Genomic DNA, 26,157 nt, shown 5'->3' on the forward strand with positions numbered 1-26,157 from the left:
GTGTAATGGTTTGGTTGATTAATAATTGAGAATCTTTTATTTTTCCCAAATGCCCTCTGAAAGCTTTAGTGCTGCTGCAGTTTTATCATATCAATTGCTAATTAGTGATACATTGTGTATGCTATTGCTACATTACAACTCATTTTGTCCTATGCCCCTGGGAATAGTAAGTATCCTGTATGTATGACTGCATGTGATTTTCCAGTTCCTTTTTCAGTCACTGCTTTGTCTATACTCACTTCCATTTGTGCAAAAATATTTTTGCAATCAAAGCAAAAACCATGATATATGTGCTTGTTTTGATGAATAATGCAACAATGAACAGTTCTGTATTATTTTTTTTAATCAACAAAGTCACATACTAAAAATCTGCATGTTTTAGAGTAGAATTGTTGAGGTTTGCAGTATCAATAACTTAAATTTAACATTTTACCATTTTGATTTTGAAGCATTCCATTAATAAAAATCCAACTCGCCACACTTAGATCTAGCTCCCAGAAGAAAACTGGCACTGGTGATAAGAGTTTAAATGATGTACAGGAGGTGATCTATCCAAACCAAAAAAAGTCAAGATGTATCAAGAAACCAAAGATGGTTCCTAGTGGTTAATATATTCTCTGCAGTGGAAATGTGACAAGTAAGGTCACGCAGACATTAAGGTATGCTGGTCATTGCTTGAGCATACCAACACACTCATTACTTTGGTGTTTGGCTCATTTCCAAAGCAATTATTTAAAGTTTCCAGAAAACCATCTGGTTCTTTGTCTTGACTTCACTCAATTAAGTAATTATTAATTTCCTTTCATCTTCATTCTTTTTTTTTTTTTTTTTAAACTTGTGTATCGTCATGTTTGGCGTTACATTTATAATTTAGTCCTGCCCACCTCTTTGCCAACATACCACTTTAAATCACTTGACCTTAAATAATCTGTCTGGTTAAGTAAGACAATACAAAAAATACTGGGTTGTTTTTACTGCAGGGACAAACAAAGCCATTATGAATATAAACACAGTACAGCTGAGGTGTGCATCCTGACAAATTCCTCTTTAAAAATCTGCAATAAATATCAAAAGGCACATTAAATCAGCATGAACACAAATCTCCCTGAATGATCAAATCAGAGGAATACATTAAAATATGCTGTCAAACAGATGTCAGTATGTTTAAACAATTGTAATATAGTTCTCTGTAGATGACACTACCAAATCGTGGGAGGACAGCATTAAATATTCATATTGAAAATGCCTTTATCTCGGAGATTACCCAAGTATTCAATTTTCCACATATAGTTTTGTATTCCATGATTATTCTGAATATTTTAAGTCATATGTACATTTATTGCATGGGATATGAAACCTGTAAAACACAGCAAACCACACATTGAACAAGAGTCAAATATCATGAAAATCAAACTCCACAGCTCATGAAGAAAAGCTGCATGCAAATCAGAAAAGTAAACAAAAGGTTGTGAGCTGTATGTTCAGAACTGTGACAAATCAAAAAAAGTATTTATCTTACAGTTAAATGCTTTTTTTCTGTACTGTGCACTGCACATGCATGTATGTGCATGTTTGTGTGTGAGGTAATATTATAAACACTCGGAGAAGCCAGATAATATGAGCACTTTCTAGACTCAACCAGTTTCACATATTTATCAACATATGCAAAAGTGGATCATTATTTTACTATGTCATTTAAGAGAGAGAGAATACATTTGCACCAATAAGTATTATCCACGTCAAGTTAGGGAATTTGGAGGATTAATGGTAGATTACAATGTTGAGAGCACAAAAAAGAATCTAAACAAATCAAATACTATCAAATGACTGAAACAGCAGTATAAAAACTATTTTAGTCAGAACAAAATCAAATCTAGGATCAGAATCCACACAGATGCTGTGTGTGTGTGTTTTTTTTTTTTTTTTTTTTAAAATCATTTCAGTGCTCTTTTCATAAGGTTATAAGCACATCTATGTTATGATCAGTTCAGGATGCTCTTTAGTGCCAGTTCATCTGGATTTCCTGGAGCATTAATTCTTTCAGAAGACCAGTCTACTAATGGTATTGAAGCCCCCTCCCCCTCCACCTCCACCAGATGGGCCGCAGCTCCCTGGTGGGTTATTGTCATCCGAACCATTGGGCCTGAATGAGCAGGAGGATGAAGGAGCCTGGAGAGCCTGGGTCCGAGCGTTGAGCTCCTGTTCCTATTAGCAGCATGGAGGAAAGAGAAAGGTTTGATTATTTTATGTGTAAACAGGATTAAACTATATACACCTAACACGTCAATGTGATGGACAGTGATTCAGTGTTGTTGTCACTTAACATTATTACAGCACCCTCTAGAGGTGATTTACTTGAATCACTTCTACAAGTGCGATGGAAAGTCAACTCTACACACCACAGTTCAATGACTTGTGAAATTACACCTCATGTCTTATAACAGGACAGCTCAGACTTGACTTTAAGTTCAGTCAAAAGAAATCCTATCCTCTGCAGGCTCTTGGTCATCTGTAAAAGTACAGTCTGTTTTCCCTCAGCTTCTTTCCACCTGAGAGAATCTTGTGCAGCCCTCGACTTTCATAATAACCTCACGCTTAGAGGGGTTAGTGGTAATGAAGTTAGGCGTCAAATGCATTTGAAGCATGAAAAATAAGCATAGTGTTTCACCCAAAATATCCAATGAACCTCTTAGCAGCAGATTAAATACTTGCTCTAATGCTAATCACTTCACACTTGGCTAGCATGTATTGGTAGCATTTACAGGGAGCAATTTCAAATGGGTAACACAATGACTGTATGTGGGAGAAGTAGATTTTTTTGTTCACCCCCACATACCTGTAAATACAGCTTGTTGTCCTTGATAATAGCATCCAGTAGTTCTTTCTGCAGGGGAGGCTCAGTACTCAATCGCATTCCATTTGCCATCAGTCCCCCATTTATGTTCTGCCCTGGTAGCTCCTGTTTCCTGTACATCAGCACATAAGCTGTGTCCTTGGGGAAGCGATTTGTAATGTTTTGCACTGATTGGAAGCATGTGAATGTCACTCGGCTATCATTGAACAGCAGCCAATCCCTTGCCTCCTGGCCACTATTAGGTTGTGCGTCTCCTCGTTCAGGTGGAATTGAGAGAGCTGAGCAAGTGGAGAGGCTACACTCGGTCTGGCCATTCCCCAAATCCTCCTTGAGGGCAAAGTGGTTGGCTGGATGCTGTGTTCCATCTGCGCCATTAATGTTACGCCCGTAAGAATAGTAGTGGCCACTCTCGGACGACATACCAGAATGCATGACCACTGAGCTGAGGACATACGGCACTGAGTGGACTGCCATCTCTCCTCTTCCATTTATCTGCTCTGCTCCATCTATCCTCTCCTCCTCATCTTTTTGAGATGGTTTGAGCTTCTTGGCCAGATTCTCACTGCTCTCAGGAGAATCCACTTGCAGAGGAGAAGAGGTAGAAGAGGAACATTGTTTAGGCATTGAAGGGGCATGTACTGGAAGTCTCATGAGTGGCGGGATGGTGACATTGTCCAGAATCTTTCTCCGGACATGGCATTTGGCATCATATGAGAACCGCAGCAGGGTGAGGATCAAGTATTCCGGTGCCGACACCACTTTCATGGTCCGCTCTGCCCGCTGGAGGGAGATACACTTCTCACAGAAATAGGCATTCTCTTCGTCCAGGATCTCTGGAGCCAGGAAATAGTTCACCAGGTCAGGCACAGAGAGAGGAGGCTCATTTGTCACTGGCACAAAATGGACATTGCTAGCTGGGGCTTTGGCCAAGCCTGGCTCGGGAATTTCACTGCCGCCATTGACTGATCCCTGACAGAGAACCTTGGGTTCCTCTGAGGGCCCTTCAGGTTGAGGGGTGCCCTGAGAGGTGGCAGAAGGACAGAAGGCCAAAGAGAGGTCTGTAAAAGGCTCCTCTTTCTCAGAGATGCAGTTGCACTGCATACAGCGAATACCTGTGATCAGCTTCCCACCAAACATCCTCTCTGTCAAAGTCCTCCCGTCATTCTCGGGTCTGTTCTCTGCTGGAGTCAAATATGACTCTTCACCATCCTCCGGAGAAGTTTGACCTGTTGGGTCTTTGCTGCTTGAGTCAACAGTGGGGGGGGGCTTTGGCTTAACTGATTCCAGGACTTGAAGTGTTTTCTCCTCTTCATGTAACCTTGAGGTCAAGAGACAAGGGGCACTCAACATTAGAGGAGAAAATACAGCGGTACATTGATTTTAATTTGTGCCAGTGCTGTGAAAGGGTACCACATACTGTATAGTCTTTATATACAACAAGCCCTCAGTCATTCATTTAGTTCTGAAGAAATTACAGTTTACATCAGTAAACCACACTCATGCAGACTTAACACTCACAATGCTTTATATGTGTTCTTAAGAGCAAAGGCTCTTATTACATTTTTCCCATTATGCATGACACACAAACATTGTTTTGCCTGATTTCATTCATTTGGCAAAGGGAAACAATAAAGGAAAAGCAAATATGTGTTGCTATTGACACACCAACTTCACACAATGCTATTAGGATTCATTTGCGCGACTGTACCTGTCTAGAAGAAATCTGAGGTACTCCGAACAGTCCTGCTGAGAGCCGGCATTGAACCAGGGAGGCCGAGACGCTTCCAAGAAGTTTTTTGGAGCATATGCTGCCCTCTGCAGGATACAAACATGCACCACAGAGTCGTTGTGTCATCAACTGTTGTTTTCATCAGTAATAATATTCTGTTATATCTACTACACAACACAACACTGACCTGAGTGTGTGCAAGGAAAGCAAAGAGCAGCTGGAGCTTTTTCATTAGTGTGTTGGAACCATTTATATGTAATGATAAAACATGCCGCCTGAAACTGAGAAAAACAAAACAAAAAAGTTAACTACACTCAGACTGTCCATATTTATGCCTTATGTTTCAGTATACAAATATAAAAATACAACAAGTGTGTGTGTGTGTGTGCATACATAACTTACTCTGTGGCCATGAAGAGGGTCTGGATGATGCTGTTCATGAAGCAGGTGTTCCCAAGGTTGACCAGGCCAGTCTTACCGGTCTCAGACTTCCCAACTTGCCTCAGAGGACCGGAGGCAAATGAGTTGGACTGGGACGTCCAGGCACTTTGATTCAACACCAGCTTGATCTTGTCTTCTTCAGGTTTTGGGAGATCCTGAGAAAACAAATTGGAATAGTTAGACAGAGAGCACGCTCACTAGTAAAGTCTTAGATTTTTTTTTTTTTATATATATATATATATATATATATATATATATATATATATATATATATATATATATATATATATATATATATATATATATATATATATATATATATATATATATATATATATATATATATATATATATATATATATGAGAACATCCATAGTATGCTCTTTTACCTTGATGGCCTCTAGTATGTGGTCATAGAGGTCAGGGAAGCCGGAGTACTGGTACATCATGCAGTGTATAAGCTCAGTGAACTGCAGCAAGAATGCTTTGCTGGTGGGGAGACCATCTGTCCTCAAAGACTGGACGAGATGCACCACATGTGGAACAACCTGGGACGGTGAGGGATGAAGATAAGAGAAAACTGTTGAGGACGCCGTGATGCCGGAAGGTACTGCTAATATTAAATCATACAAATATGCAGCATGGTCAGCCAAAGGATAGTTGCACGTCAGGAACCCCAAAGAGGGTTCAGTCTCATTTGCTCAGTATTTTTGAGACCATTACTGTTTTTAGATACTAATGAAATTGGCCAACTCAATGGCCATTGCTCGGCATTTAAGCGGTTGACACATCATTAGAGGGAGAGCAGCGACAAGCCTGGGGTTCTGGGAAAAGAAGCCTATGCAGCTTTGAAGTAATTTAAACCAGAAGAGAAGAAAATGAGAAAACCAAAAAAAGTGGCCATATGAGAGGGAAAATGGGCTGTGAGGAGGCAGGCAGGAGATCACATACCAAATGGAAGGCCTCAGGAGAGTGCTGGAAACTCAGCAGCATGTGGGAGAGCACAGCTAGCGCCCCATGCCGCACAATGGGGTACCACAGACGACTGAATACCTATAGATAAATAAAAATTATTTATGTGATTAATACATTTATACAAACTGGGGAATTGTTTCAATAATTCAAGAGTCTTTTTACCATTTCTGGGTAAAATATCTTTAAAAAACATTGCTACGATCCAGCTTAACTATAACTGCATTTGTGTAGCTTTAAAAAAAAAATGCATACAATGTCTTTCTGGCTTCTTCCTGAGCTTCATAATCGATCAAAATGAGGAGTTCTCACTACGAACCAGTTCAATCTTAAGCAGAGTGACGTCTATGAGGATAGTGAACTTCTGGACTGCAGCCAGTCCTTTCAGCAGAGCAATGACCCAGGTATCAACATGTTGGGCCAGAGGCCAAGAAAGCCAGTCAATCATCCTAGATAGAGAGAAGTAGATGGAGTGTAAATAATGTGCATAAACGTGGTAAACTTATGCTGAGATTCATCTTGGATGATTAGATGTGAGAGGTAACCTGCAGAGTGCTTTAGTCATGCTTGCATCTTTGACATTGTGGTCTGTGGTGAGACTCTTGATAAGCACGGTGATCATCTGGACAGGGATGTGCTGAACCAGACTGGCCAGAGAAATGGATGGGTCAAAGGAGGGGTCTGCAAAAAATTAATCAAAGTGGAAATCGCTTGGTGGAATTACACAATCTCACCTTTTTTTTGTGTCAGTGAGTACAGATGTTAAATTCTACACTCATGACAGTGACAACCGTGACAGAAACACCTTGTGATGTAATGCAGAGCAAACACCACCACAAACTAAAGCCTCAAACATTAGACAGCACTGTTGTTGTTGATTTCAAACATTCTAAGGTTCACAAAGTTTCTTTTTCTATTGCAGGTTATATTTTAAGCACACTTACTTTATTTTAAAATGAATATGCATCTTAATTGCTTTTACAGCTGAATAGCTCTGCATTAACAAAATATATCCTGCATCACAGCATTCTTTTGACGGTTTCCTGTAATATTTTGTACGGTGTTCTGTAGTGTTGATGTTAATGTTACAGCGTGTAATATCTGTGGATCTGTTGTTGAGACAGAATTTCAACACCAGCACTTTAAGAAGCACAGATCACTTGAAAAATGTCACTGAAATAGAGGCAGAGTGACCTTTTAACCCAAAGCGGTTCTGCTCACATCGCTCACTGATGCATACTGTCAGTGGGGCCTTTTCATTGAAACTGCTGCCTGCTTTTTGTTTATCTTGTGCTACTCCACAGCTCAGTCACTCGCAACACTGCACAGTAGGCTCGGGACATCCCTACAATTTACCATCAACAAAAGAACTGCAGCTTGAAATATTCTGAACTCAACTACATCTTCAGCTAATGCTTTTCAATATTTGCCCTTTAAGAAAATGCACTCCTTAAGTCTGTGGATGTCATTGCTTGCAATGACAAGTGTGTAAAATTAGGTTAAATAACTGAAAATAATCAGTGTGCTAATAATACTGGATATTGTTGGATGAAAATCCAACCTATACAAATGAGAAAACTAAGCCAAGGGATCATAGTCAGCTGTTGGCAGGACCCTAAAAAACCCCAAAATGAACCAAGGTAACTGTTCCCGGGTGCTTAATCATGTGCTAACAACCCTGGTATTAATGCCAAGATTTATAGAGGCAGAGGTATAAGTCATGGGTCCATGCTGCCAGTTATACTCTTTTTCATTACTGGTAGGCAGAGACTTATAAATCTATGAAAAAAAAAAAATCTAAATTTGTTCATATCTTAAGCTTCTTCAGGACATCTGTACCTAATTGAGGATCCCCTTAAAAACAAGATGGTTCAGCTCAAGGGGTTATTCCCAATAAATAATTTCAAGTGTCCCAAAAACTCACCATAAAGGTTGTTTGTGCCAGGTATGAAATAAGATACATTTGTAAGGAAGGAAGGAAGGAAGGAAGGAAGGAAAGAGTCTCACCTGTGGAAGAGATAATGGCAAACACTTCTTGCAGTGACGGAAGCAGTGTGGCTGGATCAGCCTTCCAGATGTTTTGCAGCAGTGTGCTAACCTTAGTCACCTGACCTACATACTCTCTCAGCTCCCGTTCTTGGCTGACAAAGCAGTGGAAGTAACTGATGGTCCTCACCAGCTGCTGGCAGAACAAAACGCCCGACTTATCCCTCGGGATGCACTGCACAAAGTCTGACAGCAAAGTGCTCAGGTGGGCACAAAGAGCAGGCTCCGGACGTTCACACACCATCCTTAAAACCTCCACCTGAATCACGCTGAAGATCTCGAGCACCGAGGGACAGCTGATGAGCAGCCGCAGGCAGCAGTGAATGTAGTCTATTATGGCTGGGTCTTTGCGGTCCAGCTGGCCATAGCCCTGCTGGAGAAGACTGAGGACAAAGTCTTTACTGAAGAAATGCTCAAACTCTGGGCGGTGGTAACGTGCGTAGGCTTCCAAAACCTGGAAGCCGATCTGCCTCTGAAAGGCATCTTCACCAAGCAAGATGAGGCGGGTAGTGAGAGTAAACAATGCCTGACACTGCTCCTCTGTCACTGCTTTCTCTGCTGCTTCCACTACTTTCTTCACAATGGCCCTCTTCACTGGAACAGAGTGATCGGAGCTCACAAGGCCCTCCAAAATCTTGTCCATGATTATGGTCTGCGGAAGGCAAATGAGGAAATAGTTAGCGGACACTTGTTAAAAAGGTCACACGTCTTCTGCACTCATACTTAAGGGTAAAATGGATGTGTGGGCCTTATTTAATATATCACAGTTAGCATTTTTCATTTTAATGAATTTGTCATTGTACAGTAGAAAATGTCAACAGTACAAAAACTAACGACTGAATTCTGTTTAGCGGCTTCAGTTTCATGGTCCTGGTATTGTATGATGGCTCGCGGTCAAGGCTTACATGGGTATTAGATAGAACAGAGCTGTTGTTAATATTATTAGTAACACCTGTGCTTTTCCTCCTATTATAAGTCAAATGGCTGGTGTGAAAAAAAGCCTATAGGTGCATAGGTTCCTTTCTGCCAGTCCACGCATTCGTTGAGTGCACAGACTGTAAGGTCAGCGTTAATGTGCTGCCTGCAACTGGAATGTAGCGCTTGCATACTTTACAGTGATGTGACTATAGTTGGGGAAAAAAGGTGCTTTACATCATTTGAAAATTGGGCCTTTAAAGTATCACACATCATAATTACAGTTTATTTTGTACAGCTATGTAGTGCAGAAGACAGGGGACAAATTGTTTTGATATAAAGCTAGAACACAACAAATTTTGACTACTGAATTTACACTAGGAACTAATTATAAAAACTAACAGATCATTTTCATTTAATTAAAAAAAAAATCTTTTACTCAATTTTACTACAAGAAATGTCATAAAAAAGTGAAAAATGCCTAACATAGTTTTCCAGAGCTCAAAGTGATGTCTTCAAATGGTTCGTTTTGTCCAGCTAACAGTCCACAACACCTTAAAACCTTAAAAAAAATGAATTACAATGATATGAGAAAAGCAGCAAATCCTTACAATGGACAACCTACAACCAGAAAATGTTGAACACTTTTGCTTGAATATTTACTTTGAGAGTTTAATTATGTGTCTTAATTGTTAAATTTGTGAATGAAAAAAATTGCAAAATAGGTTGTTTATTACACAGCGATCATATATCTATAGACTGAGCCCCATTGAAGCCAAGTAGCTAACCTAGCCTAAACAAAGATTTACTGTCTCAATTTTGGCCATAATTTACTTTGTGGAGGTTTTGACGGGTAACTAGCTAGCCTATATTATTATGTTTTTGTAATAATCCTTTTATGTTCTTTCTCCAAAATCATCTATTAGCTTTCTGCCCTACCAACGAAATTATTAATATATTACACGTATTTAACATTACTTCACAACTGATGTTTTTACTATTATCTGGCCGCTTCAGGAGCACAGCAGCACCAGCCGCTAACTGTGCTTCTTGTGTGGTAACAGGCGGCTAGCTTGCTAACGCTAGCTAGCTGTAACGTTAACGGTTAATTCTACACGCACAACAGTTAAAACAGGGCTCAAATATTAATCACAACTAAGCCGCTCCATAGCGAGAGTTGTTACGAACCCCCTTCGACGACGACAACAACAACAAAAACGAACAAAGCAACAAAACAGGCCTAGCTGGACGTTAGCTGAGTAACGTCAGGTTCCTCTGACTTAGCATAAATACCGCCATGTAATAGCGCGATACAGAAGCGTTACAATTTATGCTTACCCAAACAAAGCATGTCAACAATGTCAGACCAGAATATCCTCAATTGTCGGTAGATGTTAACCGTCTTTTGACTGATAAAACCGTGTTATTATGATTAATTTGATCGCTCACAATCAATCAGCTGATTATCCTTCCACCGACGTCATTCCTATGGACAGAGAAGTTGGTAGGACCCTTGTGTGAAGCAATTTTCGTCTTAACAGTGCCTGTGAAGGGATTGTTGAATTTTGAGTCATAAAATCAGTGATTCTTGGTGAAACGGTGTTTTTGAACATTTTGGATTTCAAGATAAAATGTTGTCAAATTTGTATTAAGATATTTGGGCACTTTCTGTTCAGTTGACGTGTTGCATTCAATACTCCTCCATCTCCACTTTAAGGTCTCGGGCGAAGTTGGCTTTTGGTTGAAAATAAATCGGTTATCAAATGAACTCTGCAGTATTGCTTTTGGTGTCCCCGGGAACATTACGGACTCTATATTTAGCTTTTTAAATTTAAAAACCTGATATTCCAGATTAAGGGAGTATGTGCAAAATATATTTAGGGATACATTTGTATTATACATAATACATATTATCATGCACATAATATGAAACCAATGTAACATTGATTAAATAACTATATTAATATGATTTGCATGTTTATAACATACTTTAGTTTATGTAGAAAGACTGGATGCAGAGTATGCATTGTGTATAGTATAGTATAATGTACAGTAGGCCTTTATTTTAAATAACTAAAAAGGGGAGTTTTAGAAAAGTGGACATGACATTTTATTTGGCCAAGTTTATTTCAGCTTTTATGAAAGCCATGCTGGATAACCCTCCACTAAATCTCAGCCTATCAATCACACATTTGGACTTGTCTTCATGATCAGTTTACATAAGGACAATGACCAAAAGGGGGTTTTACACAATGGGTTGAGAGGATGGATGGACATCTTAAAATGATCAATGCAGTGTTGTTGTTATCAATAATATTAATAGTATTACTATGACTACAAAACTTCAAATTTCCTGAAAAAAACTGTTGTAATTATAGGGGTACAAATAGGAAATCACTCCCTGCAATTAATATACTATAGCAAATGAATTTGTATGTACAGGAAACAGATCTTTAATATATACAAAAAGTGTTTAAAACAAAGCATGCTTGTATGTTCAGTTGACTCATGAACAGGATATTGGTACAGTACATTTGACTTAAATGAACCATACTGAGGTATATTAATTGAGTATTAACTGTCAATATTTTAATCAAGCCAGGATTTAGATATTAAATGTGTTAAATAATTATCTTCTTGGCAAATGTAACAAACCCAATCAACATTACATTCTCTTACACAAATATGTTGAGCTTATTTGGTTCAAACAAGAAGTAGTTTTATAATTTATGCACCGATTTTTTACTTTTACATTGATAATGCGGTTTGGTTCAACAAAACCAAAGCATCTGTGTTGTCCAGCAAGCTTTCTACCAAGAATAACAATTGGTTTTGATATACTTGATGTTTGTTATTGCTGCACTTTCCTTCCTTCCATCTAAGATTTAAGGGATGTTATAACTTGCTGTAGGTTGCACTGTAAAGACCGTTTTGTACAGACAAATTGGGTAACTATACACACGCTAATATTAAGGGCCATTTAGAAATAAGCAGTGTGAAGAAATAAAGTGAGTAACAATATTTCCAACAACCCGTAAAGGCAGCATAAGCAAGTCTCGCGATAGAGCCCACACCGGGTTGTGCGAACGCGGGTGCTCGAGAAAAATCTTGCTAGCGGGAATGTGCTGCCTGTAACCAACAACCGGTGGATCTTTCATTATAAACAGCAGGATAGTTCTCATTTACCGCGAGAAAGTTCGGAAAATCTTCAACGGCTCTTATACGGGATCACATAAGGCACCAAATAACGGACGCTAGATCTGAATCGAAAGAGGAAATTCGACAAAAATGTCCGAACTCCTGAGCTGCGTGGAACAGCGCGAAGAGCAGACTGAACTTGAAGAAGCCGGAGGAGCAGAGGTAAGATGGTTTAAAATGGGCATTGTCTCCTCTCAACACCGCGTACATCTTTCATAGACCAGCCACACAAGTCTGAAACTCTGGAAACCCCGGTCCCTTGACGTTACCCACTTGTTCCTCAAATTCGGCTACGTTAAACTATTACTTTGTCAATGCGGGCTGTTTGAGCTAACTAACTAGTTAGATCGCCGCGGCGGAGCTATCGTTAGCTCACGACAACAACAGCTCGGTCCCATTCACTTGGGACTGAAGCTAACGTTACAGCACAGAGCACTAGCAAGGCCAGTCTGTTTCATAAGCGCTCACACTACTAGCTAGCTTAGCCTCGCTAGCAACCCATCGACCATCACATCAAAAGTCCCAGCGTACTTTTTGTTTACTTCGAGGCTAGATTTACTCCGTAAACTGTTTGTGACTGTAATAAGGCTTGTGGAAAACCTCGTAAAAGTAACGAGCAGCACGCACCCATGCTCAGCTGTCCGGTCCGCGTCTTTGTTTTTAGTGGGACAGTGCGGCAATGGCTTTTGTAACCGAGGATGCCGCTGCTTCAGCGCTGCATGCCTGCAACTTTCCTTCCACTGCACCTGTTATTGATTAATATCCTTATTAATAGAAGTGTTTTTAGGTGTGCAGCTCAACAGTTAGAATATGATAAAAAATAAAACAAACTTTATTGATCCACGTGTCACCGCAGTAGAAGTACAGGAACATAAGTAACCTTAAATAGCTAGAGTACTGCAGTACATTATGATCACCTACTATACACAAAGTACAGCATGAACACCAAGGGTGCGAAACACTATACATGTTAACATAAATAGTAAATACAGCGTGTATTGAGGAAAACGTAGTGCCGAATAAACATAAAAACAATTATTTAATGCAAAAATTGCACTGTCCAATAGGGTGGTGGGTGAAGTGTCTTGTGTCTGCAAATATCAGTGTTAGCAGCATGAAATGCAGTAAAAACAAAGAATGTGAAGTGTGCCCAATAATGAAAAGGCAGTAGTGCAGAAGGTTGAGCACTGCGATTGACTTGCAATCCAGTTGTTTTGGCCCACAGGAGCCGTGGTAATGGCAGCAAGGGCTGCCTAGAGTGTTTAGGGTTTACTGTAGGGGAGGTTGGAAGATGTTGTTATTGAAAGCTAGGATTTTATTTTTTGTGTTATCATTTGTCTCTTTCCTACTTCCTCTGTTTGGTCCAGAGAGCAACCAGAACAGAGCTAGCAATTTGTCTAGTCCGTTCCTGTCGGATGTTGTTGGATACATATGAGATAGCCACTAAACAACACTGCTTCTGTTTTTTTTTTTTTTTTTTTTCTGCTCAGGAGAAGTCAGATTCTTCAGATGCTGGAAAAGAGTCATCTTCAGATGCCGGGCCCGAGGTACAAGATGCCTCCTCCTCCTCGTCATCCAAGAAAGTACCTGCTCCGGGCTATGAGGAGAAAGTGGTAAGGACACTTTTACTATAGCTGTCACCACATGGGCTCAACACTCGGTTCTTGGAGAAATAAGTTAACAGTGTGTGTGTGTGTGTGTGTGTGTGTGTGTGTGTGTGTGTGTGTGTGTGTGTGTGTGTGTGTGTGTGTAGCAAACAGACCGGACCAACAGATTTGAGTACCTGTTGAAGCAAACAGAGCTGTTTGCTCATTTCATCCAACCAGCCGCTCAGAAGACGCCCACCTCCCCGCTGAAGATGAAGCCAGGGCGTCCTCGCATCAAGAATGATGAGAAACAGAACCTGCTGTCTGCCGGAGAGTGAGTGCATACAGATTGATTTCATTTTAGGAAGTTTACTCACATTGTGCTCGTGACTTATTGTTACTTTTTTTTATGTGCATTAACAGCAACCGACATCGCCGCACAGAGCAAGAGGAGGATGAAGAGCTTCTAAGCGAGAGCACCAAGACGACTAATGTCTGCACACGCTTTGATGACTCCCCCTCCTGTAAGCAATTCAGTTTATTCTTTGTCCCAGAAGGGCAATTTGTGTGCCACACAAACCACACAACAATTAACTTAATAAAAACGGCAGCTTCAGCCTGAGTTAAGAATGAATAGTAGCAGAGTTGTGTTGGAGACATAATGAAAGTAAAAAGAACTACCAAAAACTCAAACAATAGATGATGATGATGATGATAATGATGATGATAATAATAATAATAATAATAATAATATGAGCAAGGGCTATCACCTCCTGAGCTGAGTTGAATGACCTGTTATTTAGGCTTGAGAGGAAGGTATATGGCAAATGTGTATATGATGTGCAGAAGTGATGATGATGCGTTTCCTTGCCTCTTATTTAGATGTCAAGTCAGGAAAGATGAGAGACTATCAGGTCCGTGGTCTGAACTGGCTCATCTCTTTGTACGAGAATGGCATCAACGGCATCCTCGCTGACGAAATGGTCAGTACTTTCTCACAGTCAGAACTGTATTTTTTTTTTTTTTCTTTTCTTACAATCTTGTTGTATTTACATGTACTGCTCCATCTCACACACACAATCTGCTGCTTCTCAGGGTTTGGGGAAGACTCTGCAGACTATTTCCCTGCTGGGTTACATGAAGCACTACAGGAACATCCCTGGTCCCCACATGGTGCTGGTGCCCAAGTCCACCCTCTACAACTGGATGAATGAGTTCAAGAGATGGGTGCCTTCGCTCCGTGCAGTCTGCCTGATCGGAGACCGAGAGGAGAGAGTAAGTTGCATCAGAACGTTCTGATTGTCTTAAAAAGCCCAGTGGAACTGGGAATACCATGATTTAATATTTCGCCCTGTAATGCGCCCTATTTTTGTTCCGATTTGAATGTGCTTGTTTTACAATGGGAATGATTTTGCAAACCATACAACCTCTTAGCATTAGTAGACCAACTTTTCATTCGGAAAGTCAGGTTAATGTGTGGAGTCGTCATTTCTGATCACAGCAATGCAGTACTTGGACCGCTACGCTTTGATCTTGGATTGAATGTTTTGTGGTGATTTTTGGATTCTGGTTTGGGCTTAGTGATATGTACCCAAACCAAATAACTGATACAAGATTTAGGTAAATTGCATGTATTTCAAGTCACACCAGCTTGATTTTCAGAATTATTTATGGACACTTTAGATTATTTGATTTGTTTAGCTGGTGGGTTATAGTGAGTATTGGATGTGTGTAATGTGCATCTCAGCAAAACTGTGTTAAAAAAGATTGACTTTACTTAGTGTGTGTGTGTGTGTGTGTGTGTGTGTCAGAATGGGGAGCAAGGAGTTGAGAACAGCATGCAAAAGATTCCTTTTTAGGTAGACAATCTGTCACGAAGGATACAGCCAACTTTAGCTTCACTAATGAAAAACAACTATTTGGTAGTTGTCTTTTACACTTGTAAAAAAATGAAAAAAATGTCATCCATTTCAGAATGCCCTGATCAGAGATGTGCTGTTGCCTGGAGAATGGGATGTGTGTGTCACATCCTACGAGATGCTCATCATTGAAAAGGCAGTGTTCAAGAAGTTCAACTGGAGATACCTGGTCATCGACGAAGCCCACAGAATCAAGAATGAGAAATCAAAAGTGAGACAGCCGCCGAAACAAAATAGACATTTACATATGTCAAAAAACACTTTTTTTAGCGTTTTACCAGATTTCCTAACAAAGCAATTTATTTCCCATAGCTATCGGAGATCGTGCGAGAATTTAAGACCACCAATCGTTTGTTGCTGACTGGAACACCCCTGCAAAACAACCTTCACGAGCTGTGGGCTCTGCTGAACTTCCTGCTCCCTGACGTCTTCAACTCAGCAGACGTAAGAGTCGCCCAGAAGTGCACAAGATGAACGGGGACTTTCACTAGATGATACTTTCAAGCTGGAATCCTTCGGAATACTGATGTGGTTCTTGTCTGATGTCTGTTATTTAGAAGGAAAGTGCTCTGTACTCTGGTACTGACAACAGTTTTTGTTCCCAAAGGATTTTGATTCCTGGTTTGACACAAACAACTGCTTAGGTGATACAAAGTTGGTTGAACGTCTTCACACTGTAAGTATTGAATTTTTTTTTCATGTCAACTTCCTACAAATCTCTGTAAATTTTTAGGATTTTACATTTTACAGCACTCTTTTGACCTGCCATTTTTATTTTTATTTTTATTTTTTTTGTAGGTTCTGCGTCCATTCTTGCTTCGTCGTATAAAAGCTGACGTAGAGAAGACTCTGCTTCCGAAAAAAGAGATCAAGATGTATGTGGGTCTGAGTAAGATGCAGCGAGAGTGGTAAGTATCCTCAGTTAGGCTTTCAGTTTGTCCTCAGCTTCTTTGTTCTACACAGCTTAAAATGAACATGGATACTGACCTCAACTTGTACACTAGTATGCGCTGGTTAATTTGTCGCCACCCATCAGGTACACAAAGATCCTGATGAAGGACATTGACATACTGAACTCGGCGGGTAAGATGGACAAGATGCGTCTGCTGAACGTTCTCATGCAGCTCAGGAAATGCTGCAACCACCCGTACCTCTTCGACGGGGCCGAGCCGGGCCCCCCGTACACGACTGACCTCCACCTGGTGGTGAACAGTGGCAAGATGGTGGTGCTGGACAAGCTGCTACCCAAGATGAAGGATCAGGGTATGTCGAAGGCCATGCTGTAATTTTTAGATATAGTATTTCTATTACAGAGTCTTTTAAAATGTAGAATATTAAGAAAAAAACCCTGTGTTTGTTATTCATAAGTGGTGGAAGAAGTACTCAAAGTTTTTACTTAAGTTCAAGTACCAATACAACAATCTTAATACTCAGTTACAATAAATAAAAAATAAAAAAGACAAAATGCTGATTTTTAAACTTGTACTGTTATTGCCCCAATGAAGGTGATATATAAAAAAACAATTAAAGTTAAGTGTGAAAGGACTGTTTTTTTTTTTTTTTTTTTTTTTTTTTTTCCTACATTACTCTGACTGTCTTTCCTTCCTTCCAGGTTCTCGTGTGCTCATCTTCAGTCAGATGACCAGGGTGCTGGACATCTTGGAGGACTACTGCATGTGGAGGAACTATGGCTACTGCCGCCTGGATGGCCAGACGCCGCACGAAGAGCGACAGGTGTGGTGCTTGGATCTCGTATCGGAAGATGTCGAATGAGAGACTTAAGTTGACCGATTGCCATTTGTTCATCTCAGGAAACCATGAGATGAGTTTAGTAAAACAAGTTTTTTTTTTTTTTTTTTTTTTTTTTTTTAAATATACCTTTGTGTGTTTTCAGGTCTCTATCAACGCATACAATGAGCCCAACAGCTCTAAGTTCATCTTCATGTTGAGCACCAGAGCTGGAGGACTGGGTATCAACCTGGCTACAGCGGATGTGGTCATCCTGTACGACTCGGACTGGAACCCCCAAGTCGATCTTCAGGCCATGGTTAGTACTCGGAACTTCACATTCTTTATCCAGTAGTAAGGAGTAGAGATGCACAGATTACAACTTTCTAGGCCGATTCCGATTTCATTTTTTCTAACCACTTTACAGCACACACAAATATGTATTTTCTATCTTTTCTTTAATAGAACATTTTGCACAGAACATAAAACATTTTTTTTAACAGATAATGGATCACTATAAAATAGAACTATATAAATTACTCCGGGTGTGGGAAATTCACACACATCTAAAGTGCAATGTTAGAACCATTTCCTTCTTTTCACATCCAATATCCAACTAAAAAAATGCAATTTTGGTTTTTGCTGTCGTCCCTCCACGCCCTATTTTTTCCTTGCAGGTGTTGTATATTGCAAACTTGTTATCTTCTGCACACATGCTGAACAATTTCCAAGCAGCTGACATGTTGCAGGTTAATTCATGAGGTTCCCTACATGTGCGAGAATAGCGCTGACACGCGCTTCACACCGCGAGCGGGTGTGCTGTTGCGTCCGTGTGTCCTTGAGAACTGTAACTCGTATAACTTATGTTGTCAGTTAATTGTAGCATTGGCCGGCATGAAATCAGCATATGTCAGACTGACCTGCCGGTTGCTGGTCATGTCCGAGCACATGAAAACCGGCCAATTCCGGTCACCTCTAGTAAGGAGTCGCAGGATCTGATTGTGTTTCCCGGAACAATGACAGTGGTTGCTGTAGAACTGTGATTTCAGATGCAGGGGACGTGACCGGTTTGATCTTTTTATTTCAGGACCGAGCTCACAGGATTGGTCAACAGAAGCAGGTACGCGTCTTTCGTTTCATCACCGAAAACACAGTGGAGGAGAGGATTGTGGAGAGGGCCGAGATGAAACTGCGCCTGGACTCCATTGTGATCCAGCAAGGTAACTCCTCTTTCCTGTCTCGTCAGTATTCACAATTGAGGCGTTTGTACAGAGTGGGGTACAATTGGTACTTTACAGAAAACACCATAAGGAGATTGGAGTGAGCGACTAAGCTGACTTCTATTTGTTTAACAGGAAGACTTGTGGATCCAAGCGCAAACAAGCTGGGCAAGGATGAGATGCTGTCCATCATCCGCCACGGTGCCACACACGTCTTTGCCTCCAAAGAGAGTGAGATCACAGATGATGACATTGATGCAATCCTGGAGAGAGGTGAAAGAAAGGTGAGTTAGGATGCATTAGAGAAAATCAATGCCTTTTTTTTGTCTAGTTTTTTTTTTTTTTTTTATAAATATGTTTTATATATTTACCCCCAACATTAACACTCTGATCTTGTCATTTGCTAGACCATGGAGATGAAGGAGAAGCTGTCTTCACTGGGTGAGAGTACTCTGAGAAACTTCACCATGGACACCGAGAACAGCAGTGTGTACACATTCGAAGGAGAAGATTATAGAGAAAAGAAAAAGGTAAACCGACTAACGAATCAGTATTCATTCAGTAGTCTTTAATTCCCACAACATGAATCTCTTTGAACGTTGTTCCCCATCTTGCTTTTTCATTCAGGTCATTACCAACTGGATCGAGCCACCCAAGAGAGAAAGGAAAGCCAATTACGCTGTGGATGCTTACTTCAGGGAGGCTCTGCGAGTCAGTGAGCCCAAAGCACCCAAGGTAGGGACCGATCACTCTACCAACACCCTTAGGATATAAGGCATTAATGCCACAGACTGTGTAATTACAATGCTCTTGTTATGGATGGCATGCTATCCTGGTTGAGGCATACCATTTGTCATAACATTTTGTGTGACTCCGTTTCCCAGGCTCCTCGTCCTCCCAAGCAGCCAAATGTCCAGGACTTCCAGTTCTTCCCTCCACGTCTTTTTGAGCTTCTAGAAAAGGAAATTCTGTTCTACAGGAAGACCATAGGCTACAAGGTACACAGATGTTTTTCCAGATGAGAAATGGATAATTTGTACCCATTTTGGTTTGGGGTAGGAATGTGTTTAGAAATGTCTGTGGCTGTGTCCTTTTAGGTTCCCCGTAACCCAGAAATGCCAAATTCAGCTCAGCTCCAGAAAGAAGAGCAGGGTAAGATCGACGAGGCTGAGGCTCTGGCAGAGGAGGAACTGGAGGAGAAGGAGAACCTGCTGCAACAGGTACTGGTCATTCTCACTAAATGCAATACGTTTATGGCTAATGTGCCGCAAGTCCAAATGAAATGTTTTGTTTCTGGGTCTAGATTGTGCATATTTTGATCAACTGTACCTTCATTGCAGGGATTTACTATTTGGAACAAACGTGACTTCAACCAGTTCATCAAAGCCAACGAGAAGTGGGGAAGAGATGACATTGAGAACATTGCCAGAGAAGTTGAGGGAAAAACTCCAGAGGAGGTCATGGAATATTCTGGTAATGACTTATCCTATATTCCGCAGGCAATCCAAAACGCTCGACTTCTTTGCATATTTAGGGAATTCATGTTTGTGTTTGTTCCTTCAGCGGTATTCTGGGAGCGCTGTAATGAGCTGCAGGACATCGAGAAGATTATGGCCCAGATAGAGAGAGGAGAGGCCAGGATCCAGAGAAGGATTAGCATCAAGAAAGCACTGGACTCAAAGGTAGCGGTCGACCATTTGGCTATCAATTCTTGTTTAAACAACTTAATTAGCTTATCTCATTAAGCGTTGCGTTACTCACTTAAACTCTAAATCTTGCTCTAATCCTTTTAATTGTCTCATCACATTGTCTGCTCATCCGGATTTATCAATTAACGGTCCCGCAATATGTTTCTCATCTCCTTGCCCAGATTGGTCGATACAAGGCTCCCTTCCATCAGCTCCGTATCTCCTATGGCACCAACAAAGGCAAGAACTACACAGAGGAGGAGGACCGCTTCCTTATCTGCATGCTCCACAAGCTGGGCTTCGACAAGGAGAGCGTGTACGACGAGCTGCGTCAGTGCATACGCAACTCGCCTCAGTTCCGCTTTGACTGGTTCCTCAAATCCAGGACTGCCATGGTAAGTGTTGGCATCGTTGTAGGATTTCTCCTGTATTTTCTTTACTATTGTGGATGCTGTTATGAAAGTGTTGCCTAAAAATATAGAGTGTGTGTGTGTGTGTGTGTGTGTGTGTGTGTGTGTGTGTGTGTGTGTGTGTGTGTGTGTGTGTGTGTGTGTGTGTGTGTGTGTGTGTGTGTGTGTGTGTGTGTGTGTGTGTGTGTGTGTGTGTGTGTGTGTGTGTGTGTGTGTGTGTGTAGGAGCTTCAGAGGCGATGCAACACCCTGATTACACTGATAGAGAGAGAGAACATGGAGCTGGAGGAGAGGGAGAAGGCTGAGAAGAAGAAACGTGGTCCAAAGAGTGGCTCAGTAAGTTACACATCTCACATTACAGGAAGCAAGCCACTTATTTATTGATGCTATCTGGGTTGTTCAAATTCAATAACATTTGTCTAGGGCTGGGTATTGTTTGGTAAGTTTTTCCCTACCACTGCGGATGTGATTTGATACTTTTTGTTAAATGTTTTTTTAATCTGAAATGGTGCATCTGTTTGTTTATCTAAACTCACTATGACAAGTATTGAGGTTTGCTACCCAGCCCTGTCTTTGTCTGGAAGGCACTGACTTTTATGTCAATGCTTGTGAAGTCTTCCCTAATCATTTTCTCCTCTTACCTAGGCCCAGAAACGGAAGTCAGAGGCAACCCCAGATGGTCGTGGACGCAGGAAAAAGCTCAAGTTGTGAAGCTGTTCACAACATTAATCTACTGCATACAATGTCAGAATTTGAGGGCTGCAGCCAGCTCCAGTATTGTTAGTCCTAATGTCGGTTTGTTTTGCAGGCTGTGATAATGTACTGTGTAAAAAAAACAACCTGATGGACTGACCTCGTTGTATTAGGTTTTGGGAAGTGCTCCTTACAAGCCTGCCTTGTCACTTACCTAAACATTGCAGCTTTGCTGGTTTAGTTTTTTTTGTTTGCTAGTCCTTTTTTTACTAGTACTTAATTGAAATAAATGTATTTATGCCTGTTGGTTGTACCACATTCCATTGCTCGAAACGATATGTACCCTTTTATTTTTAGGAAAACGTTTGTTCTTTTATCTTCCTATGTGAAGTAGAAAATGTCTTTTGAACGTCACAAATAAACCTCCCGTTTTTAAAAAAAAATGTGTGGTAAATAAGACACTGATTCAAAAAAGGACATTTATATTTGGCAGTTGAAGTGTACATACAGTACATCCAAACTCTTGAACTTGACACAAAATGAATAAGCCATAAAAGTCTAACACATTAAAATATACCTGTAGAAGAATAATTATAACTGTTATACCACACTTGTTTTTTCAGGACTTGATTGACAAACCAGAAAGCCGTATAGTTTATAATTTTTTCAAGTTTCACCAGGGTGTAGTAATACCTTTTTTCATAGCCTTACATTGATATATACACAGATAGTTTTGCATCTGATTACAGCCACATTGACCAACAAAAAAAAGTAATTTCTGCATTCTTAAACGACTAAAATGACATTTACAATCCCTTTCAATGACACCATATTGGTATTGTTACTCAGCAGTGGGCAGGTATACTGCAGGCCTTTTAAGCACAACAGTTAAATATCAATACTAAAAATCATGTATCACATCATTCATTAAGGTCAGCTCAACTAACATTCAATCCATTTTGCTCTACTCTCCACAAAAAAATAATGAACACAGTGAATTACAGTAATAAAAAAACTTGGTAAACTAGTTATTTTTAAAGGAGGAATACAGAAAATTATTTTCTTTCATGAAATTTAAACATGTTTGCCTATTTATACGTGAAATAATTGTATTTACTAAATTGGGATTTTCATGCATTTGCAAACACTGGATCAAGTGGGATATTTTACAACTTGGCAACCAATGAAGAAGGTGAATCATTGTGAGAGGCTTCTTCGTACATCCATGATTCTACCGCAATTCTAAGCAAAAAAGGCAAAAACCTACAGTACATTACAGCTAGAACTAACCCTAATCAGAGATCAATAAGCCTCCCAAAACTCTGGTGCATTCTCTGCATGTAGGCCCCAAGCACTGACATATTGTGCTGTCCACAGGTTGTACTGGGCTCTATTCAGTGCTACAATAGTTGGGCTTTGAAGGCACAATGGTGGAGGAGACTATCATAGTCTTTTTAATAGGGGGCAGGTGTTTGAGGTGAAGAGGGGGGTCCACATCTAGACCTCAGAGTTGTCTGAGCTGCTCCACATGCCCGCTGGGCCTTGGCTGTAGCCATTGTAGGCAGAAGAAGAGGAGGTGGTGTAAGGAGGGAACTGGGTCTTCTTTTCCCTCTTCTTGCGCCACAGCAGCAGAATGACAACGGTGGCAATGAGGCAGATGAGAAGGATCATACCTGCGAGGCCCACTAACATGGGCACGGTGGAGGTGTCAGCCAGTTCTCTGCCAGAACTTTCCAGCAGGGGGCGGTCCAGGAGGGGGTCACGGTTAGGGGACCAGGGCTGGCGCTGGCTGACCACCATGCGGTCTGCTCGGTCTAGAGCGATGTGCTGGATGTTGGTGCCCCGGTTGTTTTCTACACCGATGTCCTGGGCCACACCAAGGTCAGAAAGCGCAGGGGCGGCACGGCGGTGGCGGTGGGTGGCCATGTTGGAGGTCTCGGGCTGCTCGACAGAGGACATGCTGTGATGCAGGTACTCCACACTGCGTTTGCCAATGTTGCGGTTGGCATTTTCTCTGGAGCGGACTGTGTAAATAGTGTGGATGAACCATTCCCGACCAGCAGCCACCTGCAGAAGAAATGCATGTTTGAGTCCGTTTCTTCTGTATGTAGGTGTTCATGCAATGCACGAATATAATGTAATTTAGGGAATTATACAGACCTGGAAAAGTGGAGATGAGGAGAGAGAGAAGCCATCTGATCCTGGTTGTCTGACCAAAGGCAGACCTCCAGGTGTGTCTTGAGCCAGTGTGGCCTTAAAAGCAACATCACCAAATACTGTAGCTTGAGTCTCTGGCTGGGCCTTGTCCTTCAGAACAACACACAGAAATCAGAAATGACCTCTACTTTTCTTTTGGCCTGCACAACACCTTCAAGTATTGTCTTTGTGGTTTCATTGCATCTCACCAGGATTTTGAATCTGTAAAGCAGAGAAGGCGCGTCTGCCAGGCAGCCGTACTCCTTGTTGGTTGGGTTATACTTAGGAACGTAGCCATCTGCTCCAGTGCAGAGGAAGACTTTCTCAATGCTGCAGGAGAAGGAGTCACCGAGGTTCTGGACAGGGTCCACCATCACACGACCGTAGATCATGGAACCTGAAGCAAAGAACAGATGAAATGGTTAAGTGGCACTACAACACGGGATCCTCAGAAGGTAAATGGTTCTCAGCTGTAATGTTTACTAAAATCCACTGGGTGGCAGTGTTGTAATACCATCTGAGAAAGCAGCATCAGTTCCTTCTCCAAAGCCCATGGAGCCGTCAGACAACCACAACTCCTTCTTGGACAGCAGGAACATCTGAGTGTTGAGGCTAAACTCAGCTGCAACTGGGTCACTCACCTGGAGCACAGAACAAGAGTTACCGTACAAAGAACCTATTCTGGGTGGTAATGAAAGCGGCAGATGGCACCAATCTTGAGATATTTTGTAGTAAATGTTGTAAACTTTTCCTGACAAATGTTAACTGCCCTGGAAACAATTAAATGTTATTAAAGTCTTAATGATTGTTAAGATGGTATTTCTTGCAGTGTAATCTTTAAAAAAAAACATCTGTGTTCTTTGCTTTGGAGCCAGAACCTAGAACTAGATAATTTTTGTCAGAATCTTAAGACTAACCTGCTGGAAGCGAATGTCCATGTCAAACGTAAGTGGCTCTCTTGGGTGGCAGACAGGAGGGATGCTGAACTCCCCATTAGGTGATGCAATGCAGGCGATCAACTTCACTGTGTAGGTCCCAGAGTAGTCTCGCACCTAGAAGTCACACAAAAAACATAGAAACAATGTCAAGACTGTCTATAAAGTTTATGATAATTTCACCAAAGCTGGCAAGCTTTGATTACACGTCGACTCACAGCAAAGTCTGAGACAAAACTCCACTGCTGCATGGGCTGGTTGTAAGTGGGCTCGGTCCTGACCAGGGCGAGAGTGAACGTCAGCCCAGGGTGGTCGGCACACATCACCATGGATGACACGCTGGTTCCTGAAAACAGACAGTCATAAATCTTTAAAGCTGCATTTTGTTCAAACTAGAACTAGCAACAGTGTCTACTTTTGTATTTAAAGAGTGACCCTTTACATTGTTTGTGCCACTTGCTTCCTAACTGTAAACGCTGAAGGGTCATTTTGACATTTGCTAAAATGACCTCTGGCACTTTCACACAGGAAGGACCCCTAATGTGGAACTCCAGAAATAGATGAAGAGAGGATTTTAGCCACAGGGTAATCCAATAGGAGGTCGCTGTATAGAATGACCAGACTGGTTGGTTTTAGGGCATGTGTGTGTGGGCGCCGCCCTCTTACCTGAATGAGACATAACAAACTGTCCCCTGAAGCGGGCCTCTGTCTTGAAGTTGACCACCAGACGTCCCTCCTCATTTATACGCATACTGGTTGGGTACATGGCTCCTACGAGAAAAGAGAACACAGTTTTACAGCGCTTCACAAATGGACTGTAAGCACCAGCAGGGAGCAGCATCGGTCTAAAAGAATATACCTTGTAGCTCAGCCTCAGGCGGGCTGCCGATGCCGTCCTGCCACAGGATAGCAGTATCGTACACAAAGGTGAGTTTGAGCTCTGACTGCAGGTCAAAGTGCTGCCAGCCTCCCACAGCCACTGGAGAGTGGAAGACGTAGGACACAAACAGAGGAACACGCAGGGTGACGTAGGACTGGACCAGGTTCAGCACCTAAATAAGAGATGAATTAGTCATTGTCAAGGATAATGTAGGATCTGTAGTAGTATCTCTTTGTGAGTTTAATGGATTTACTTCAAACCCAGAAGAGAATCCACTGATCGGTAAATGCTGGTCTGACGGGGCCTTTAGTGTTTTTCTTTTGTATGTCCTACCTGTCCATCGGTGCCTATGGAGCCGCCACAGTCATTCAGCAGCTCTGACATGTCGTAGTAAGTGGTGAACTCCCAGAGGCAGGCCTCCAAGTTGAGGTTCCTGTAGAAGCGCAGAGAGTTGGCTGAGCGCATGACCGGGCTGTACTGGTAGGGTGATGTCTCGCCAATGATTTCAGGGTTCTTCGTTGCATCTGTGATGAAGCCGTGGCCCGTTTGGATCTCATTAAAATCCAGCAAGTTGGAGCAGCGATGGTTGCCCACACGTGTGCCGTCTGGGCTCAGGGTGAGCTCAAAGTTGGACAGAGGTCTTGTGGAGATCACTGGTAACATACCTGTTGAGGGTCAAAAAACATGTTTATTTATTGTGTCTTTCTCTAGTTACTGAACATTAAAGACTATATATATCAATGGTTGC

The 26,157-nt window shown here is 41.4% G+C and overlaps 3 protein-coding genes across 8 annotated transcripts in view; 1 reads left to right on the forward strand and 2 right to left on the reverse strand.

Annotated features, from left to right (window-relative positions):
- Positions 1-955: 955 nt before the first annotated feature.
- usp38 (ubiquitin specific peptidase 38) lies at positions 956-12,867 on the reverse strand. Of its 5 annotated transcripts, none has more exons than XM_028593160.1 (12): positions 10,296-10,457; positions 9,444-9,519; positions 8,004-8,694; positions 6,542-6,677; positions 6,316-6,445; positions 5,976-6,077; positions 5,414-5,572; positions 4,986-5,179; positions 4,771-4,864; positions 4,563-4,669; positions 2,837-4,172; positions 956-2,205 (listed from the first exon to the last, which is right to left on the reverse strand). In XM_028593160.1, the coding sequence occupies exons 3-12, from the start codon at positions 8,683-8,685 to the stop codon at positions 2,041-2,043; spliced, it is 3,105 nt and encodes a 1,034-aa protein (XP_028448961.1). In that variant the 5' UTR covers positions 8,686-8,694; positions 9,444-9,519; positions 10,296-10,457; the 3' UTR covers positions 956-2,040. The 5 variants fall into 5 exon arrangements, with proteins under 5 accessions (XP_028448961.1, XP_028448969.1, XP_028448976.1 ...); XM_028593168.1 differs by having other exon boundaries at positions 10,407-10,437; XM_028593175.1 differs by lacking the exons at positions 9,444-9,519; positions 10,296-10,457 and adding an exon at positions 12,783-12,867.
- On the forward strand, positions 12,005-21,835 carry smarca5 (SNF2 related chromatin remodeling ATPase 5). The gene is made up of 24 exons (XM_028593142.1): positions 12,005-12,317; positions 13,646-13,768; positions 13,909-14,075; positions 14,165-14,265; positions 14,624-14,724; positions 14,837-15,016; positions 15,716-15,871; positions 15,973-16,104; positions 16,268-16,336; positions 16,459-16,568; positions 16,697-16,923; positions 17,273-17,394; positions 17,555-17,707; positions 18,476-18,608; positions 18,744-18,892; positions 19,016-19,138; positions 19,236-19,343; positions 19,493-19,606; positions 19,706-19,828; positions 19,949-20,081; positions 20,172-20,290; positions 20,479-20,691; positions 20,931-21,041; positions 21,351-21,835. The coding sequence occupies exons 1-24, from the start codon at positions 12,246-12,248 to the stop codon at positions 21,414-21,416; spliced, it is 3,105 nt and encodes a 1,034-aa protein (XP_028448943.1). The 5' UTR covers positions 12,005-12,245; the 3' UTR covers positions 21,417-21,835.
- A 1,053-nt stretch (positions 21,836-22,888) lies between these two features.
- frem3 (Fras1 related extracellular matrix 3) overlaps positions 22,889-26,157 on the reverse strand; it is a 32,331-nt gene continuing 29,062 nt past the window's right edge. For both annotated transcript variants that reach the window (XM_028595557.1, XM_028595549.1), the window contains 9 exons: positions 25,743-26,074; positions 25,389-25,581; positions 25,196-25,300; positions 24,748-24,875; positions 24,512-24,646; positions 24,109-24,235; positions 23,804-23,991; positions 23,559-23,705; positions 22,889-23,465 (listed from right to left, as the gene is read on the reverse strand). In XM_028595557.1, coding sequence (XP_028451358.1) covers positions 22,896-23,465; positions 23,559-23,705; positions 23,804-23,991; positions 24,109-24,235; positions 24,512-24,646; positions 24,748-24,875; positions 25,196-25,300; positions 25,389-25,581; positions 25,743-26,074 — 1,925 coding nt within the window. In that variant the 3' untranslated portion in view covers positions 22,889-22,895. The remainder of the gene's footprint in view (positions 23,466-23,558; positions 23,706-23,803; positions 23,992-24,108; positions 24,236-24,511; positions 24,647-24,747; positions 24,876-25,195; positions 25,301-25,388; positions 25,582-25,742; positions 26,075-26,157) is intronic.

Source organism: Perca flavescens, chromosome 2 (assembly GCF_004354835.1).
Source record: "Perca flavescens isolate YP-PL-M2 chromosome 2, PFLA_1.0, whole genome shotgun sequence".
In the NCBI taxonomy this organism is placed as follows: domain Eukaryota; kingdom Metazoa; phylum Chordata; class Actinopteri; order Perciformes; family Percidae; genus Perca; species Perca flavescens.

Coding starts and splice junctions, on each gene's coding strand:
- usp38 (XM_028593175.1), bottom strand. CDS start 8,685: ATGGACAAGATTTTGGAGGGCCTTGTGAGCTCCGATCACTCTGTTCCA. Junction 4,865..4,985: donor ACCCTCTTCATGGCCACAGA/GTAAGTTATGTA, acceptor TGTTTTTCTCAG/TTTCAGGCGGCATGTTTTAT. Junction 4,173..4,562: donor CTCAGATTTCTTCTAGACAG/GTACAGTCGCGC, acceptor CTTGACCTCAAG/GTTACATGAAGAGGAGAAAA.
- smarca5 (XM_028593142.1), top strand. CDS start 12,246: ATGTCCGAACTCCTGAGCTGCGTGGAACAGCGCGAAGAGCAGACTGAA. Junction 20,082..20,171: donor GGAGGTCATGGAATATTCTG/GTAATGACTTAT, acceptor TTGTTCCTTCAG/CGGTATTCTGGGAGCGCTGT. Junction 20,291..20,478: donor AGAAAGCACTGGACTCAAAG/GTAGCGGTCGAC, acceptor CTCCTTGCCCAG/ATTGGTCGATACAAGGCTCC.